The sequence below is a fragment of the Bufo gargarizans genome, chromosome 6 (assembly GCF_014858855.1).
Source record: "Bufo gargarizans isolate SCDJY-AF-19 chromosome 6, ASM1485885v1, whole genome shotgun sequence".
NCBI lineage: Eukaryota > Metazoa > Chordata > Amphibia > Anura > Bufonidae > Bufo > Bufo gargarizans.
Window position 1 is genome coordinate 120,941,846 of NC_058085.1, and position 19,511 is coordinate 120,961,356.

Sequence of the window (19,511 nt, forward strand, 5' to 3'; positions counted from 1 at the left end):
CGCGGGCTTGGTCGTGTTTGTGCGGTGTGCTCTCCATTCACTTCTATAGGAGTTCTGTAAATAGCCGAGTGCACTCGGCTCTTTTCAGAATGTCCATACAAGTGAACGGAAAACATGCCGCACATGTGCGGTACACTCTACTTCACTTTTAACAACCTACTCTGGGGATCGATGTGGGTCTCAGAGGTACCGTACCTATTTGTCATTGGTGGCATATCCTCGCTATAAGCCACCAAGGTGTGAGATGGGCAAACTTCTTTAATGCTTTATGATTGTCCATGTTGCCGGCTTGATTCATTTTACCATTACATTATACACTGCTCATGTCCAGGGGATACAGCCACCGCTGCAGTGCAGATAAGATGTTGCTTAGAAGAAAGCTGCTGCGCATGCGTGTCTACATGTGTTCCCAACGTCCAAGCCACGACAGAGTCTGGCACTTCCTCCTATAGTGTGCAAGCACGGCCACCAATGCTGTGTTGCTGGGTGGTTGTAACCCCTGGAACTGAGCAATGTATAATGTGCTGGAAAAATGAATGAACCCAGCAAAGGAGGCAATATGGACAATCACAATACATTAGTAAGTGTATTAACTTTGTATAGATAATAAATGCCACTTGCTGAAGCAAGACAGACCCTTTAATTCTCAATCTCCCATGCTCCAGTTAAAGAGGACCTTTCACTAGAATAAAACATCTAAACTAACTATACAGACATGGAGAGCGGCGCCCAGGGATCTCCCTGCACTTACTGTTATACCTGGGTGCCGCTCCGTTCTCCCGGTATAGCCTCCTAACTGGGTGGAGCCTAACATATGAAGATACCGGGAGAACGGAGCGGCGCCCCGGTATAACAGTAAGTGCAGGGGGATCCCTGGGCGCCACTCTCCATGTCTGTATAGTTAGTTTAGATGTTTTATTCTAGTGAAAGGTCCTCTTTAAATACAGCGTTGGGAAGTGAGGAAAGAAATGAAGACGTAAGGCTGAGGCTGGGTTCTATTATCAAGGCTGGATTGATGCAGGGAAGACTTTCCAGACGCAGAATTGATATTTCAGTTTTTCAGTGCAGATTGATGCGATAGCTTCCACATAGGGAAGGACAAGTGATGAATGCTACATCCATCAAGTGAAGAACAAACGCTATGACAGCTCCTGTGCTCTCGCCACTGGCAGGTTACTACTCTGCTCACAATATAGTTGAAAATAAAGACTCTTCCCAATGCTAACTATATAACCTGTTCTGATGGTTGAGGATCATGCAATGTCCAGGGAGAAGAGGGCAATTTAGAAATTGATCTGAGTTTAACAAGTTACCAGAACATACCTTAAGGAAGGTAAATGCAGTCCATTTCAACTCATCGGTCCCTGTAGGGGACTCTATTAACCCTACAACGCAAGCTTTCCAGACTTCTAAGAGGAAGAGATGACACGGGATCCGCTGTCAAAAGGAAGACATGGCAATAATCAGACAGGACATCCATGTACTGCTAAAGGAAGTCTGTCAGCAGTTTTTACCCCTCATTGATGGGGATAAAAATACAAGCATACTTGGTGTGAAGGTCATGCGTATTAGAGTTTTCTCTATTACTCCACGAAATGGCAACTGCTGGTGCCAAGGAGGTGGTCCTTTCATGTTCAGTGCCTTGAGCTCTCTACATTGAATACTTACCAGGTCTTCTGATCCTGGCGAGCATACATGCCAGAGAGTCCAGGTCAATGACGATAAAAGTACCACCTCATTGGCACTTGCAGCCCCTCAGCAGGTGGGGTATTAGAAGTTTGATTTGTCTGTCATGCAACCAGCATGACTTGCACCTGAGGCATGTTTGTCTTGCTGTCACCATCAGTGCTGTCAGAAGTTTTGAGGGGTCAAAACTACAAAGAGATTCCCTTTAAAGAAAACACTAGAGAATATTGCTCTGACTCTCACACAAGGCAAAACTAACAGCAGACAACCTAAGATAGTGGTCTCCAGTCCATACATGTGGGGTGGAGAAACACAGTCTGGAAACCTCCGCCTCAGGAGAGTTGGAACATACAGTACAGACCAAAAGTTTGGACACACCTTCTCATTCAAAGAGTTTTCTTTATTTTCAGGACTATGAAAATTGTAGATTCACACTGAAGGCATCAAAACTATGAATTAACACATGTGGAATTATATACATAACAAAAAAGTGTGAAACAACTGAAAATATGTCATATTCTAGGTTCTTCAAAGTAGCCACCTTTTGCTTTGATTACTGCTTTGCACACTCTTGGCATTCTCTTGATGAGCTTCAAGAGGTAGTCACCTGAAATGGTTTTCACTTCACAGGTGTGCCCTGTCAGGTTTAATAAGTGGGATTTCTTGCCTTATAAATGGGGTTGGGACCATCAGTTGCGTTGTGGAGAAGTCAGGTGGATACACAGCTGATAGTCCTACTGAATAGACTGTTAGAATTTGTATTATGGCAAGAAAAAAGCAGCTAAGTAAAGAAAAACGAGTGGCCATCATTACTTTAAGAAATGAAGGTCAGTCAGTCCGAAAAATTGGGAAAACTTTAAAAGTGTCCCCAAGTGCAGTCACAAAAACCATCAAGCGCTACAAAGAAACTGGCTCACATGCGGACCGCCCCAGGAAAGGAAGACCAAGAGTCACCTCTGCTGCGGAGGATAAAAGTTCATCCGAGTCACCAGCCTCAGAAATCGCAGGTTAACAGCAGCTCAGATTAGAGACCAGGTCAATGCCACACAGAGTTCTAGCAGCAGACACATCTCTAGAACAACTGTTAAGAGGAGACTGTGTGAATCAGGCCTTCATGGTAGAATATCTGCTAGGAAACCACTGCTAAGGACAGGCAACAAGCAGAAGAGACTTGTTTGGGCTAAAGAACACAAGGAATGGACATAAGACCAGTGGAAATCTGTGCTTTGGTCTGAGGAGTCAAAATTTGAGATCTTTGGTTCCAACCACCGTGTCTTTGTGCGATGCAGAAAAGGTGAACGGATGGACTCTACATGCCTGGTTCCCACCGTGAAGCATGGAGGAGGAGGTGTGATGGTGTGGGGATGCTTTGCTGGTGACACTGTTAGGGATTTATTCAAAATTTAAGGCATACTGAACTAGCATGGCTACCACAGCATCTTGCAGCGGCATGCTATTCCATCCGGTTTGCGTTTAGTTGGACCATCATTTAATTTTCAACAGGACAATGACCCCAAACACACCTCCCGGCTGTGTAAGGGCTATTTGACCATGAAGGAGAGTGATGGGGTGCTGCGCCAGATGACCTGGCCTCCACAGTCACCGGACCTGAACCCAATCGAGATGGTTTGGGGTGAGCTGGACCGCAGAGTGAAGGCAAAAGGGCCAACAAGTGCTAAGCATCTCTGGGAACTCCTTCAAGATAGTTGGAAGACCATTTGAGGTGACTACCTCTTGAAGCTCATCAAGAGAATGCCAAGAGTGTGCAAAGCAGTAATCAAAGCAAAAGGTGGCTACTTTGAAGAACCTAAAATATGACATATTTTCAGTTGTTTCACACTTTTTTGTTATGTATATAATTCCACATGTGTTAATTCATAGTTTTGATGCCTTCAGTGTGAATCTACAATTTTCATAGTCATGAAAATAAAGAAAATTCTTTGAATGAGAAGGTGTGTCCAAACTTTTCCACTCTCACCTGCATCCTCTTCACTGTGTTCAGCTGTTCAACCAATGGCTGTGCCTCTCCTGTCAGGTTCATTGTGCCTTCTAACATGACAACAGCATGAACGGTTGGGAATCCAGTCCGATGCAGCTGGTCAGAATGTGAGCACAACATAGATGGGATGCTGTAGGGAACAAATATGTAACATTAGGAACATTTATGTGACTAGTGGTTCTAGGAACCTGGTACACAACAGATATCATGACTTATCATAAGGAGCATTTTTTAATTAGTTTTGCAGGCCGTAATTTGTGCCAAATTTTTGAAATGTTGCATGCCGTTTCATAAATTTTTGGAGCATCTTTAAAGGGAGTCTGTCACCTAATCTGAGCCTTTTAGACTGCCCAGATCAGGTTATAGACTCCTGTGCCCTCATTACAATGGTACCTTTATTTGTGCTGTCCCTCGCTGAGATCTTCGTAAAAAGACTTAAAACGTATGCTAATGAGGTTCGGCAAGTGCACAGGGGCGGCGTTACTGCAGCAAGTGCCCAGGCCCCTCGGCGATGTGCCCAGAAAACCACACCCATTTCAAATCTCTAGCCCGCCCTCCTTCCCTATTGATACCTCCTCCTCTCCCTCACAAATCTCGTGCCTGCTAGAGGAAAGACGCTGCTGCGCCAACCCACCCCTTCTTTGGCTTCACTGCAGTCCTCTGCAGCGGCTGGTTACTTGCGCCCGCTGGATTTCGAGCTACGGACCGGCGCATGCGCAGTCCAACTCAATGTTCCTCTGCCCATAATGGGCACAGAAGTGCGCAGGTACAGGACAAGTGTGGAGTGGCGCAGGAGCGAGATTTGTGAGGGAGAGTAGGAGGTAATAATAGGAAGTGAGGGTGGGCCAGAGGGAAGTGTAGTTTTCTGGGCACATCGCCGAGGGGCCTGGGCACTTGCTGCAGTAACGCAGCCCCTGGGCACTTGCTGAACCTCATTAGCATACGTTTTGGAAGATCTCGGCGAGGGACAGCACAAATAAAGGTACCATTGTAATGAGGGCACAGGAGTCTATAACCTGATCTGGGCGGTCTAAAAAGCTCAGATTAGGTGACAGATTCCCTTTAAGTCGATCACATTTGTCTTGAAAGTTGACCCCACTTTCTACACCACCCCATCTCCTGGTGCAAGAGTGTGGCAATTTTTTTGAGTCTTTTTAAAAAGACGATAAATCTAGATGGTGAAAAAATGCTAAACTTTGGGTTTATTATGTGCAAAACCTTTGCAAAGAGTTTCAAAGTCTTAATATGGAGCTATTTGAAGCCAGAATTCTGGATTGAAGATAATGAATTCCCCCACCTCCCCTCATATAACATAAGGTGGATGAATGTATATATCTATAGGCACATATATCCATGTAGGAGACACTGATTCTTACCTAAGCATCAACATTCAGAATAAAGCAGACTAGAAATAAGAACTTCCTGAATTTGGGTCATGATTTGCTAGGAGCCCAGGGAATATTATTAAGGGGTTCCCCCCCCCCCCCCTTTATATACTGATTACGTATCCAGAGGATAACTCATCAATATCAAAACGGTGCGGCTCAGCACCCCAACCGATCAGGTGCTTTGGGAAGCCACCAGCACTGGAAAGTACACAGTGGGAAGCAGAAAGTTTCGTCCACTGTGTAAGGCCCGCGCCGGGGTACTGCAGCAGCTCAGCTCCCATTCAAGTATAGTTTCCAAACAGCTGATCTGATGTCAATGACCTATTCTGAATCCAAGCGCTAGAAAACCCCTTTAAGGACACATGGATGAGGGTGCAACAAACCGATGGGAGCCGCTAACAGCATTGTATCCATCTCCTACAAATGTAAACATATCCGCAGACTTCCTCTATACAAATATACAATACGGTGTAAACATTGCTCGTCCAACATGCAACACATGTACAATGTCACATCATACACACAAACAAGTCAAGCCTATTTTTATTCCACCTCCCATACATTTAGCACACTTAAAACTTCATCATACCAACATTAACCAGACTTCACATCTCCTCGGCTAATCTTATAAAAGGGAAGAAACTGCAGAGGAGTTTAACCCATGGAAGATGTTCTGGGATATGGAATTTGGATTGGACATTATCTACTTGGGCTAAACTGAAGCTGGATGCGAAGTTTTGATACATTATTAATAACCTTTATAAACATGGTGCCAAAATATTACTCAGCACCAAGAAGACAACGGACTGGTGATGTCAGCCCCTAGTCCAAGTAAAACTTCCTGATTAAAAGGAACTCTTTAGGAAAATATTATCCACTGATACACCAGGTCCAAAGCATGTCAAGGCAAAGCATACCTCCAGTATTCAGAGACCACCAGAGACAACAGTTATGCCCCATCAGTTCATTTCCAGCACTAGAAGTACCACGGTGTATCAGTTTTGGGGTCTATTCACATGTTTTTCTTGTTCATGAGATGTCCGTTTAAAAAAAAAACTGAAGGCACATGGATCTATACAAGTCAATGGAGCTATACACACAACCAGAGATACATAGTGCACGTCCTATTCTTGTAGGCTTTTGCAGAGCAGAAACACCAAGTTGAGTATGGGAGCGAGAAAAAAAAAAAAAAAAAAAAAGGAATGCACACAATAGCCATCCATGTGCTATCCATTTTTCAGGGATGGGACACCAACGTGTGAATGAGGCCTTACAGCAGGGGTGGGGAATCTCCGGCCCACAGGCTGCATACGGTCCCCTGCCACAACATATGGCAAAAATGCTAATGACCGCTTCCATTATGAAAGCGGTCATTAGCATGCGGGAGGCAAGGGAGGTGAGAACAACACTGCACTGGCTGTACTCACCTTCCCTGGTCTTCTTCCGGCCCCGCTGTGTGTCCCGACGTTGGTGTGCACTATGACCAGACATTGTGCGCTGTCAGGTCACAGTACAGCAGGGCGGGGAGAAGACCAGGGAGCGTAAGTGAATCTGCCAAGTGGCAGCGCTGTCCGGAGCTGGAATGGCAAGTTTATTTATTTTGTCTGATTGGATGCTGGGGGGACTGATAGGGGCTGATCTAAAGGCTAATTAAGGCTGGGGAGGGCTCTCATCTGAGGCAGGGGAGGGCTCTCATCTGAGGCTGATGTAGGCTGGTGGTCCGATAGGAGGCTGGTGCAGGTGGGGGGGCAGATCTGAGACTGAGAAAAGGACAAAGGCAGGGACAGTTGCGAAGGAAGGGGCAGGGACAGTGGCAGAGTGTAAGCTGGGTGAACCACTCTCTGGACCCCTCTGGGTTTAGCTTGGCTGCCATTAATGCCAAACAAAGAACTAAATAAATAATGTTCTGAACTTAAAAATTTGACTGCTATGTGTGTTCAAAATGGTGCCTATATGTAATATATACAGGTCCTTCTAAAAAAAAATTAGCATATTGTGATAAAGTTCATTATTTTCTGTAATGTACTGATAAACATTAGACTTTCATATATTTTAGATTCATTACACACCACTGAAGTAGTTCAAGCCTTTTATTGTTTTAATATTGATGATTTTGGCATACAGCTCATTAAAACCCCAAATTCCTATCTAAAAAAATTAGCATATCATGAAAAGGTTCTCTAAACGAGCTATTAACCTAATCATCTGAATCAACTAATTAACTCTAAACACCTGCAAAAGATTCCTGAGGCTTTTAAAAACTCCCAGCCTGGTTCATTACTCAAAACTGCAATCATGGGTAAGACTGCCGACCTGACTGCTGTCCAGAAGGCCATCATTGACACCCTCAAGCAAGAGGGTAAGACACAGAAAGAAATTTCTGAACGAATAGGCTGTTCCCAGAGTGCTGTATCAAGGCACCTCAGTGGGAAGTCTGTGGGAAGGAAAAAGTGTGGCAGAAAACGCTGCACAACGAGAAGAGGTGACCGGACCCTGAGGAAGATTGTGGAGAAGGACCGATTCCAGACCTTGGGGGACCTGCGGAAGCAGTGGACTGAGTCTGGAGTAGAAACATCCAGAGCCACCGTGTACAGGCGTGTGCAGGAAATGGGCTACAGGTGCCGCATTCCCCAGAAACAGCAGCAGAAGCGCCTGACCTGGGCTACAGAGAAGCAGCACTGGACTGTTGCGCAGTGGTCCAAAGTACTTTTTTCGGATGAAAGCAAATTTTGCATGTCATTCGGAAATCAAGGTGCCAGAGTCTGGAGGAAGACTGGGAAGAGGGAAATGCCAAAATGCCTGAAGTCCAGTGTCAAGTACCCACAGTCAGTGATGGTCTGGGGTGCCATGTCAGCTGCTGGTGTTGGCCCACTGTGTTTTATCAAGGGCAGGGTCAATGCAGCTAGCTATCAGGAGATGTTGGAGCACTTCATGCTTCCATCTGCTGAAAAGCTTTATGGAAATGAAGATTTCATTTTTCAGCACGACCTGGCACCTGCTCACAGTGCCAACACCACTGGTAAATGGTTTACTGACCATGGTATTACTGTGCTCAATTGGCCTGCCAACTCTCCTGACCTGAACCCCATAGAGAATCTGTGGGATATTGGGAAGAGAAAGTTGAGAGACGCAAGACCCAACACTCTGGATGAGCTTAAGGCCGCTATCGAAGCATCCTGGGCCTCCATAACACCTCAGCAGTGCCACAGGCTGATTGCCTCCATGCCACGCCGCATTGAAGCAGTCATTTCTGCAAAAGGATTCCCGACCAAGTATTGAGTGCATAACTGAACATAATTATTTGAAGGTTGACTTTTTTTGTATTAAAAACACTTTTCTTTTATTGGTCGGATGAAATATACTAATTTTTTGAGATAGGAATTTTGGGTTTTCATGAGCCGTATGCCAAAATCATCAATATTAAAACAATAAAAGGCTTGAACTACTTCAGTTGGTGTGTAATGAATCTAAAATATAAGAAAGTCTAATGTTTATCAGTACATTACAGAAAATAATGAACTTTATCACAATATGCTAATTTTTTTAGAAGGACCTGTATAGTGCAGGCGCCATTTTGTGCTGCGAAAAAACAAGGCTCTAGATTTTTAATTGAAGCGCAATTTCTGTAACTGACCCCTAAGTCAGTTATATTTTTAATCAAATATAGCAGTAAAATTTGGTTAAAAAAAAAAAGTTGAGAATTTTGTATGGCCTACGAACGATGTTACAAATATCCAAATGGCCCTCGGCAACAAAAAGGTTCCTCACCTCTGTAATTCTTTGGAACTGTGGAAAGTTATATATATATATTTTTTTAAATCCTTTTTCATTGCATCCAAGGCAAGGGCTTTATAGACATGTGTGTCATACAACATGATAATCGGAACAGCATAAGTGGAGTCACATTGATAACCTGGACCTACCAAAAAATTGCTATCCTGTGGGGTTTTTGGTTGCACACAGCTTTGTTATTATAGATTGCAATGTAATATGTGTGAGACAAACTTATCTGTGAGCTGTCAGCCAAAATGAAGCTAACTGCAAATCAAACTCATGTTTTTGGTTGCATGAACAGCCTGAGAGTTGCTGTCATGCTGTGTATGTCCATTAACAGAGATCTAGGAAAGATCTGAATAAGTGATCTTTTCTTATTCAGCCTTGGGCCCCCTGCACACGAACGTGTGCGCACTGTGGTCGTGCTGCGGCCCGCAAAATGTGGATCGCTGACCCATTCACTTTAATGGGTCCGCGATCCGGCCGTTCCGCAAAAAGATAGGACTCTGTAGTGCTTCTGTAGGGTTCCGTTCCGTGCTTCCGTTCTGTACCATTCTGCATCTCAAGATTTGCGGACCCATTCAAGTGAATGGGTCCGCATCAGTAATGCGGAATGCCCACGGAACGGCACCCGTGTATTGCGGATCCGCAAATGCAGTCCGCAATACGGCAACGGGAAGCACACGTTCGTGTGCAGGGGGCCTTACAAAGTAGTTCATATGTGCCCAAAATGGCAGACAACATATGTGAATAAGGGCCGGGCTGATCTAAAACGCTTGATGTGATCTGGACAAAGAGAATAATATACAGACTCCGGGCATTACATATACAAAATGTTCACCGCTTTTGGTTTCGAACGATAGAGGAAAAATGTACAGAATGCTTCTGTGAAATAGCTATACATCCAGTAGTAATGAAGGCAGACAAGGCCATACCTCCTGATTAGCGAGATACAATCCTCAGCTTTGCTCTGCAGCTGAACACTTGGAAGGAGATTTATGCACTCGACAAGTCGTAGCAATGACTGTTCCACGGATGCCCAGGAGGCTACAAGTAAAGAAGACACAATAACAAGGTCTGACACATCTGCCAGCTAGAGAGTATAGCCCAATGCAAGCTCCAAGATTAAGAAGACATTGCTGATACAGAGATGAGAGACAGCGACTATTACACTTCAACAAAGACTACTTTCCCCATATGTGCAATGGATCTTTACAATACTAAGGAAGCCTTTAAAACACCTAAAAGCGTCTCTCCGCTCACTGCTTGTTAGAAGGGTCTCGACAGTAAGCCAGGTGTGATGACATTTTCACTGCCTGGTCCAGTCAAAGTGGGAGGGTACGGCAGTTGCAGAAAAAGCGGAGCATCTAGGTGTAATGACATGTAATTGCATATATCAAAACTTCACTTTTCTCAGCAATGCGGGCACATATGACCATGTGACCAACACAGATGCCTACAGCTGCCAAGCGCACATGTAACGGGTCAGCCAGTTTCATAGGTACAAATCTGCTGACAGACGCCCCTTTAAATTTCCATGCACTTTTAGAAAAGCGATCAGAAGATACCCACCAAAAAATTTGCCACTCAACAGTTGCAATTGAGTGAACAGTGAATAGCATTAGCGAAGCCAAATTGGAATCCGCAAATTTTCATCTAAGGCTACTTTCACACTGGCGTTTCTGGGTCCGCTTGTGAGATCCGTTTCAGGGCTCTCACAAGCGGCCCAAAACGGATCAGTTCAGCCCCAATGCATCCTGAAGGTCACTAAAACGCAGCTTGCAGCGTCTTGGTGACTGTCTGACTATGCGAAGGCATACGGATCCGTCCTGACTTACAATGTAAGTCAATGGGGACAGATCTGTTTTTCACTGACAGAATATGGTGAAATTGAAAATGGATCCGTCCCCCATTGACTTTCAATGTAAGTCAAGACAGATCCGTTTTGACTTAGACTTTTTTTCGAATGAATAATGCAAACAGATCAGTTATTAAAGGGTTTCTACCACTTCGTTTTCACATAATTAGATGTCAGACACTAGCGATCCGCTAGTGTCTGCTCTGCCAAACAATTCTAATATAATAGCTTTTGGGGCAGCCGTTTCGCAAAAAAAAGAACTCATATTGATATGCTAATGACCCTCTAGGTGCTATGGGGGAGTCATTAGCACCTAGAGGATCGGTCTACCTTCACAAGATGCCGCCGCCCAGCGCGTCCCTCCAGCCCGCCCATCTCCTCCGGAATGCGATCAAGCGGACGACTTCTCGCGCATGCGCCGTGCGCGTCTGTATTCGGCGCATGCGCAGTGAATGTCCGACCGCTTCCCTGCTCAGACATCTCCACTGCGCCTGCACCGATGACGTCATAGTGCTCCATCGGCGCAGGCGCAGTGGAGATGTCTGAGCAGGGAAGCGGTCGGACATTCACTGCGCATGCGCCGAATACAGACGCGCACGGCGCATGCGCGAGAAGTCGTCCGCTTGATCGCATTCCGGAGGAGATGGGCGGGCTGGAGGGACGCGCTGGGCGGCGGCATCTTGTGAAGGTAGACCGATCCTCTAGGTGCTAATGATGCCCCCATAGCACCTAGAGGGTCATTAGCATATCAATATAAGTTCTTTTTTTTTTTGCGAAACGGCTGCCCCAAAAGCTATTATATTAGGATTGTTTGGCAGAGCAGACACTAGCGGATTGCTAGTGTCTGACACCTAATTATGTGAAAACGAAGTGGTAGAAACCTACAAGCGTTTGCATTATTGGTGCGGATCCGTCTGTGGCTGTGCAGATACAAGACGGATCCGACCAAAATGCAAGTGTGAAAGTAGCCTTACTACTTACTCATCCCCGTTCTCTCACTATGCTCCTACAAAGCAGCACTATAATGTGCTGAGAGGACTTGTGAGCACATGCACATAATGGAGAGGACTTTAGGATAAGTCCTCTCAATGCATTACAGTGCCACCATAGTGGGGAATGAGGATGAAAATCAATAAGAAAATTACACATTCCGACTCAGGCCCTATTAGTGTAATCACGTTTTCTGTTTGAAAGGTATTTCTCTGCTGACAGAGCCTCTTGAAGTATTAGGTGGTAGGTATTCACATTTTTTGTAGATATTGGCAAGATTGAAGGGGTCATCCAGCCTTGGAACCAATAACCCTTTGGTCTAAACCTGTGCCTCTGAACATACAAAAAAAAGGGAAGATTCACCTATCCGTGGTCCTGATACTGCTCCGTTCCTGGCCCCTTCTGGTACCCGCAGGACCAGGAAGCGGCTGGGTCTTGTGGCCCATCACAGGCCTCAGTGATCACAGTGACTTGAAAGCTATGTCACAGCAGTGATATACCATTCAAGTAGGGCTGAAACGATTACTCGATTAAATCGAGCAATTCGACAAAAAAAAAATCCTCGATGCAAATTTTTAGCATCGAGGATTCGTTTGTGTCATGTGACCACGGAGCGGGAGTGAAGCGCTTGCTGTTACTCCCGCTCTGTGGTCTCCCACTGCGCTTGGAATACTCACCTTTCCAGCAGGCGGCCTCCAAACACTCCACAGTACGTCCATGGTCCCGCGCTGCTCTGACCTCCTGACGTACGCACGCCGTGACCTGACGCACTGTGTGACGTCAGGAGCAGAGCAGCGCAGAACGATGGAGTGTCGGAAGCGCCCCTGCTGGAAAGGTAAGTTTGTGAAACTGAGGGGGTGATGCGCCTGGAGTGCACAGCGTCATAGAAACCATGGCACTGGGATGAGGGGGAGCTCATGGCACTGGGATGAGGGGGAGCTCATGGCACTGGGATGAGGGGGAGCTCATGGCACTGGGATGAGGGGGAGCTCATGGCACTGGGATGAGGGGGAGCTCATGGCACTGGGATGAGGGGGAGCTCATGGCACTGGGATGAGGGGGAGCTCATGGCACTGGGATGAGGGGGAGCTCATGGCACTGGGATGAGGGGGAGCTCATGGCACTGGGATGAGGGGGAGCTCATGGCACTGGGATGAGGGGGAGCTCATGGCACTGGGATGAGGGGGAGCTCATGGCACTGGGATGAGGGGGAGCTCATGGCACTGGGATGAGGGGGAGCTCATGGCACTGGGATGAGGGGGAGCTCATGGCACTGGGATGAGGGGGAGCTCATGGCACTGGGATGAGGGGGAGCTCATGGCACTGGGATGAGGGGGAGCTCATGGCACTGGGATGAGGGGGAGCTCATGGCACTGGGATGAGGGGGAGCTCATGGCACTGGGATGAGGGGGAGCTCATGGCACTGGGATGAGGGGGAGCTCATGGCACTGGGATGAGGGGGAGCTCATGGCACTGGGATGAGGGGGAGCTCATGGCACTGGGATGAGGGGGAGCTCATGGCACTGGGGCTGATCGCACAGTGGGGAACAAAGGGTGTTGGACTAATGGCAGGGGGTCTGATGAGTTTTTATAAAGGAAAACCAGTCTATTATTTTCTTCTTATTAGATTACTCGATTAATCGTAAAAAAATAATCAATAGAATACTCTATTACTAAAATAATCGTTTACTGCAGCCCTACATTCAAGCATCAGGACTGAGGACTGGTGAGTTTTCCTATTTTTTTGTTGAGGGGCACAGGCCTGGACCAAAGGGGTTGTTAGCTCCACGTTTTTTTTTTTTCATCAGTTCTGCGTTGGGTGAAAAATGCAGCATGTTCTATATTCAGTGTTTTTCACGCAGCCTGGCCCCATAGAAGGGAATGGGGCTTCAGTGAAAAACGCATTGCATCCGGAAGCAAGTGTAGATGCAATGCATTTTTCACGGATGGTTGCTAGGAGATGATGTTTGTAAACCTTCAGGTTTTTTTTATCACGCGTGTGAAAAACGCATCAAAACGCATTGCACTCGCGCGGAAAAAACTAAACGCAATTGCAGACAAAACTGACTGAACTTGCCTGCAAAATGGTGCGAGTTTCACTGAACGCATCTGGACCTAATCCGTCACGCTCGTGTGAAAGAGGTCTAATAGAGATCTATTAGGGTGAAAAGGATTTTTACACCCTCCATTCTGAGCTCGTGCGTTTCTTCACAAATGGTCCTAAAGAACCAAAAGTGCCCTATTTATTTCATATGACAATATATAACCTTTAATATATGCATGTTTAAAAAAGTTTCCCAAAACAAATAAAAAATAAAGATTATTAAAACTATCAGCTGTGTATTTTTTTGTGTCTATAATATATTTGCTCATATACCTCCAGCCATTGAGCTGGTACCTGCGCGCTCACTACCTGCTCCCTACTGGCTAGTCCTACTCTATAATGTTGTTAGATGGGTCTCATTAAGTATCTCCATACACATACATGTGCACACTGTGCTTAAAAACTCCTTAAAACAATGCCCCCCAACATGTTTCACCAGGTAGACTGGTCATGAAAAAAAAATACACAAAAATCATGTGACACAGCTGAAAGTTTCAATAATCTTTATTTTTCATTTGTTTTGGGAAACTTTTAAAGGGAGTCTGTCACCAAAATATAACATTGTACACCACTTACATGGCTCTCTAGCACACCTATCCATGATTCAAATGGTACCTTTATAATTTTCTTCCGAGTTTCCCCAGCAGGAAAAACACACTTTAATCCATATGCAAATAAGGGTTCGCAAGTGCCCAGGGGCGGCGTTCTGTGTGTAGGTGCCCAGGCTGCTCTGCCTTCTTTTTATGTTACTCCTTCCCAGTCTCTTCCTGCAAGTCCCTTGCGTTATCCACAGGACCGGCCAATATCCTGCGCAGTGCATCGCCGGTGCGAGCATGCGCCGGCCTCCAGTCCTCCTGTTTGCTTCTAGTCCGCGCTCTAGTCACTGGTTTCATGCCTGTGCTGGCGCACTGCGCACGCACGGTATATCGGCCGGTCATATGGATGACGTAGGGAACTTGCAGGGCGGGCCAAGGAAGAGGCTGGGGGGGAGGGGGGGGGGGGGGTTGAGAGTAACGTAAAAAGGCAGCAGAGCAGCCTGGGCACCTACACACAGAACGCCGCCCACTTGTGAGCCCTCATTTGCATATGGATTAAAGTGCATTTTTCCTGCTGGTGAAACTCTGAAGAAAATGATAAAGGTACCATTTGAATCATGGATAGGTGTGCTAGAGAGCCATGTAAGTGGTGTACAATGTCATATTTTGGTGACAGACTCCCTTTAAACATGCATATATTAAAGGTTATGTATTAATAATTGGCATATGAAAGAAATAGGGCCCTTTTGGCTCTTTAGAACCGTTTGTAAATAAATTTGGTAAATATGCCAAGGGTCTACAAGAGGATTGATGTCAGATGCCTCGTGCATAGCTCAGCAGGGAGAATTCCATGGCAGGCCTAGATCGCTTCAGCAGCGTTGATCGCAGCACCTGAGGGGTTAAATGACAGGGGTGGTGCGACCGCCTCGTCGTCAGTGCGGACGGGTGCCGACTATATGACACAGCCAGCACCCGCCGTGTATGGAGCGGGCCCGCTGCAAAGTCCAGCTCCATACACGCGCAGATACATAACGCCGTATATATACGGCATTAAGGGGTTAAGGCTTGGGCACGCACAGTGACTTTGTCCTCAAACAACCATAGTACGGCCAAAGATCAAAGTGTAGCACTGCAAGTAATGGAGGGGAGTAGGGTTGCCTTATGTCATGTAGCCCCATTCACATCCATTACTTGCGAAGCAGGCAGGGCTAAGCTGTGATCTTTGTCCACGCTACATGTGTCATGGCCAAAGTCGCCATGTACCCCAGCCTTAGGTGTGGAGGAATAAAAGGTGCAAAACAGATGTTCATTAAAGATTTAGTACCCACAGATATTAACTTTTCCCAATCTTTCAGTAAACTCTGAATTGGATCCTTTCATCCTACCACACGATCACCTTACTGGTTAGCTCCAAGTCTGACTTATACAGTTATGGGTGCCATAGCTTGCTCTGAAGAGCTCCAACAAGCAATACAACCTGAAATACTAACCACATCTGAGTTATATACCAGCAGTTTATGGCTTCATGACAATAGGCAATACCTTTCGAGCTGGCAAATCAAGCAGGATATCAACGCCAGAATCTGCTCTATATGGTAACGCTGAGTAAACGCTTGTGCCTTGATAGTGCTATGCCATAAAAAAGACATTTCTTACTTGGTTCCTCAAGCTTGGCGATATGGATGAGTGCTCTGTTCTTGGTACTACTGAGGATTGCCTCAAGCCTCTTCAGACACATTGACAGGTTACTTTCTCCGATCACAGGATCCAAACAGTCCTTCAACCTCTCCACATAGAAGGCTGCGCCTCGCAATAACCAGTTTACAGCGTTCATTAAGGCCCGGCATAAGCTTAGGCATTCTTCTGCTTTACCATGACAGCTGTGACAGAAAAGACGAACAGATATGTGACACGGTAATACAAGATGTCAGGAGCAACCCATCATAATAATCACCTGTAAATATACATCCTTCAGAAATCCTATCAGGTCTCATCTTAGTTAGGACCTTAACCCATATGGCTGCCATTACACCTATGACAGGGGTCCTCATTCAGATTTCCCAGTCTCCTGCATAACAAACCTGTCACATCTATGGTATCTCCAAATGTCATCACCAGGCGGATTCTGGGAAAGCTGACAATTTTGGTGGGAGTTTTAAGGCTGGCTATATTGTTTGTCAGCTTTCACAGAAGCAAATGTATTTGAAAATGGTTGATAGACTAATGTCTATTTGAGAAAAATGCCAGACACTGATGGGTTCTCTGGTTTCTATGTAGTTTTCACATCTGTTCAATTTGCCAAGAACCGCAGTTTATTCATGGCCATGTTCTCAACACCTTATTCAAAGGTTAACGTGTACAGCCAATGTAAAAAATAAAATATAAAAAAATTACCTCAGATTATCACAGAACATGTCCATGATCTCCAGAAGAGACTGGATACAGAGATCTCTGGAGAAGTCATCAAACTGAAGAAAAAATAAGGAGACATTAAACCACTACTACATTATAACAATCCACATTTACCAGATGTGTATTACCGATGGAAAAATATCCTCCCTGATTGCATTTAAATAGCAAATCTCAGCTTTCCTAGACATTTGAAGGTCAAATATGTTAGGTATGTAGCAATTCTTTCATATGGCCACACTGCTAAGCAGAAGTGCTGTAATGGTGGTCAGCCATCATCCAGCTACCTCATACTATGTAAGATATGCTTGGTCATGATGCTATATGGGATAATGAAGTACCACTGCATTACCAGGCAAAACTGCACTTCAGGAATCTGGAAAAGCTGGGTGACAACCACTAGGACCCTCTACTAATAACCATTTCCTGTTTTCACAGTTACAAAAGAAAGAGGGCAGATCAAGAATGGCGAGTTTTCTGTGGAAATAATCTTGAAAGGGGTTGTTTCGGGATAGAAATTGGTGGCATATCGCTATACATGTCCAATTGGAAGGGGTCTGTCCACTTTGACCCCCGATGATTGCTAGAATCCTGCTCTGCTTGGCTTTTGTTAGAGGCCATAGGATTGCCCTATTTTAGTCAGTAGCTTACTGTGTGCGTGTCTGATGAAGACAGAGAGGAGCGGTCTGGAGGGACATGGTACTGCGCTTGATACACCAATGTAGATCTTGAAGCAATCGCTTTAAAGGGATTCTGTCACCTCCCCTCAGCCAAAAAACGATTTAAAAAGCAGCCATGCAGCACAGCTTACCTGGATTAAGCTGTGCTGTTTAATCTTGAAATCCGTCCAGCAGTTACTTTAAAAAACGACTTTGATCAATGAGGAAATGCGTCCTGAAGGTGCCCAGAGGGGCGTTTTTTTCTTCCTAGTGAGCCCAGTACCGCCCCTCTTTCAGTGCCCAGCCCGCCTTCCTTGTATTTTCTAACTGCCGCCCCCAGCCTGCCACAGCCTCTCCTGCCTCTCCTCCCCCTCCCTCACGCCGAACGAAGTCTCGCACAGGCGCAGTACCCACTGAGGGCTGCGCCTGTGCGATCATCAGGAGACTGAGGGCGGCAGCTTCATCTTCGTCACTGGGCATGCGCCGAGTCCAGTGACGTCCGATGCTCGCTCTTCCCTGCTGACTGAGGGAAGAGCGAGCATCGGACGTCACTGGGCTCGGCGCATGCCCAGTGACGAAGATGAAGCTGCCGCCCTCAGTCTCCTGATGATCGCACAGGCGCAGCCCTCAGTGGGTACTGCGCCTGTGCGAGACTTCGTTCGGCGTGAGGGAGGGGGAGGAGAGGCAGGAGAGGCTGTGGCAGGCTGGGGGCGGCAGTTAGAAAATACAAGGAAGGCGGGCTGGGCACTGAAAGAGGGGCGGTACTGGGCTCACTAGGAAGAAAAAAACGCCCCTCTGGGCACCTTCAGGACGCATTTCCTTATTGATCAAAGTTGTTTTTTAAAGTAACTGCTGGACGGATTTCAAGATTAAACAGCACAGCTTAATCCAGGTAAGCTGTGCTGCATGGCTGCTTTTAAATCGTTTTTTGGCTGAGGGGAGGTGACAGAATCCCTTTAAGGTTGGATTCACTCATGGCTTTCTTATCATTGCAATGTATTTCTTTTGAGCTAAAAAACTAGATTTTTGTATAACTTACCAGTAAAATCTCTTTCTCGCTCTTTCCTTGGGGGACACAGAAGACCTTGGGTATAGCTCATCTCCATAGGAGGCGTGACACTAAGTGAAGACTGTTAACCCCCTCCTCCAAGCAGTGAGAAAAGGCAAAGTCCAACAAGGAACCAACAAGCCAACTACCCAACGGGTAACAAAAACTCGGAAACCGTACAGAGAAAAAACAATGAATGGGTGGGTGCTGTGTCCCCCAAGGAAAGAGCGAGAAAGAGATTTTACTGGTAAGTTATACAAAAATCTCGTTTTCTCGCCCAGTTTCCTTGGGGGACACAGAAGACCTTGGGACGTTCAAAAGCAGTCCAAAAGGGGGAGGGACCACAGCACCAAGGTGAAGCACCCGAAAGTCATCAATGAACCGCCACCTGCAAACCCAGGCGGGGAAAGGCAGCATCCGCCAAAGTCAGAGTATGCACCCTGTAGAACTCGGTAAGGCGTGCAAGGTAGACCTGTGGCCGCCTTGCCCAAATGCATGGCCGAAGCCCAATGCCTCCGGCCCAGGAGGCACCGACCGCTCTGGTGAAATGAACAGTGACACCAAAGACAGAATCATGCCCTTGGTGCGGTAACCTCAGCAATAGCCAATCCGATCAAGCGGAGGAAAAACCACCCTGGAGTCCGTCAACCCTATGCACAGACCTCCTGGAAACCCAAGAGGCCGAACGTCCATAAGAGTCGGAGATCTCCAAGTAAAAACGGCAAGGCCCAAACAACGTCCAAATAGGTGAGGTGTTGAAGCGAAAGGCAAACACCACCTTCAGAAGGAAGGAAGGAAGAAACGGGATGTAGAACAGCCCTGTCCTGGAAAAGACAGAAGGCTCGTAACAAAAAAAGGGCCATTCCGGCACCCGTCAGAGACACGACTGATACGGAACACAACCGTACAGGACGGAAGGGGTAGAGAGAACTTCTGTAACGGCTCCAAGGACAAGATTGGAGCGCCGAGAGCTCAGTATATAGTCCCCAGGGCGGTACCGAAGGACAGTACAGAGGAACCAAAGAGCCACTCCGAGGAAGGTGGTCTTGGCAGGCCCAGA

At 46.3% G+C, this 19,511-nt stretch overlaps 1 protein-coding gene across 1 annotated transcript in view; it reads right to left on the reverse strand.

Annotated features, from left to right (window-relative positions):
- MED24 (mediator complex subunit 24) overlaps nucleotides 1-19,511 on the reverse strand; it is a 105,286-nt gene that overhangs the window by 50,309 nt on the left and 35,466 nt on the right. The window contains exons 5-9 of the mRNA XM_044298419.1: nucleotides 16,730-16,803; nucleotides 15,992-16,215; nucleotides 9,783-9,894; nucleotides 3,665-3,815; nucleotides 1,324-1,437 (exon numbers count right to left, since the gene is read on the reverse strand). Coding sequence (XP_044154354.1) covers nucleotides 1,324-1,437; nucleotides 3,665-3,815; nucleotides 9,783-9,894; nucleotides 15,992-16,215; nucleotides 16,730-16,803 — 675 coding nt within the window. The remainder of the gene's footprint in view (nucleotides 1-1,323; nucleotides 1,438-3,664; nucleotides 3,816-9,782; nucleotides 9,895-15,991; nucleotides 16,216-16,729; nucleotides 16,804-19,511) is intronic.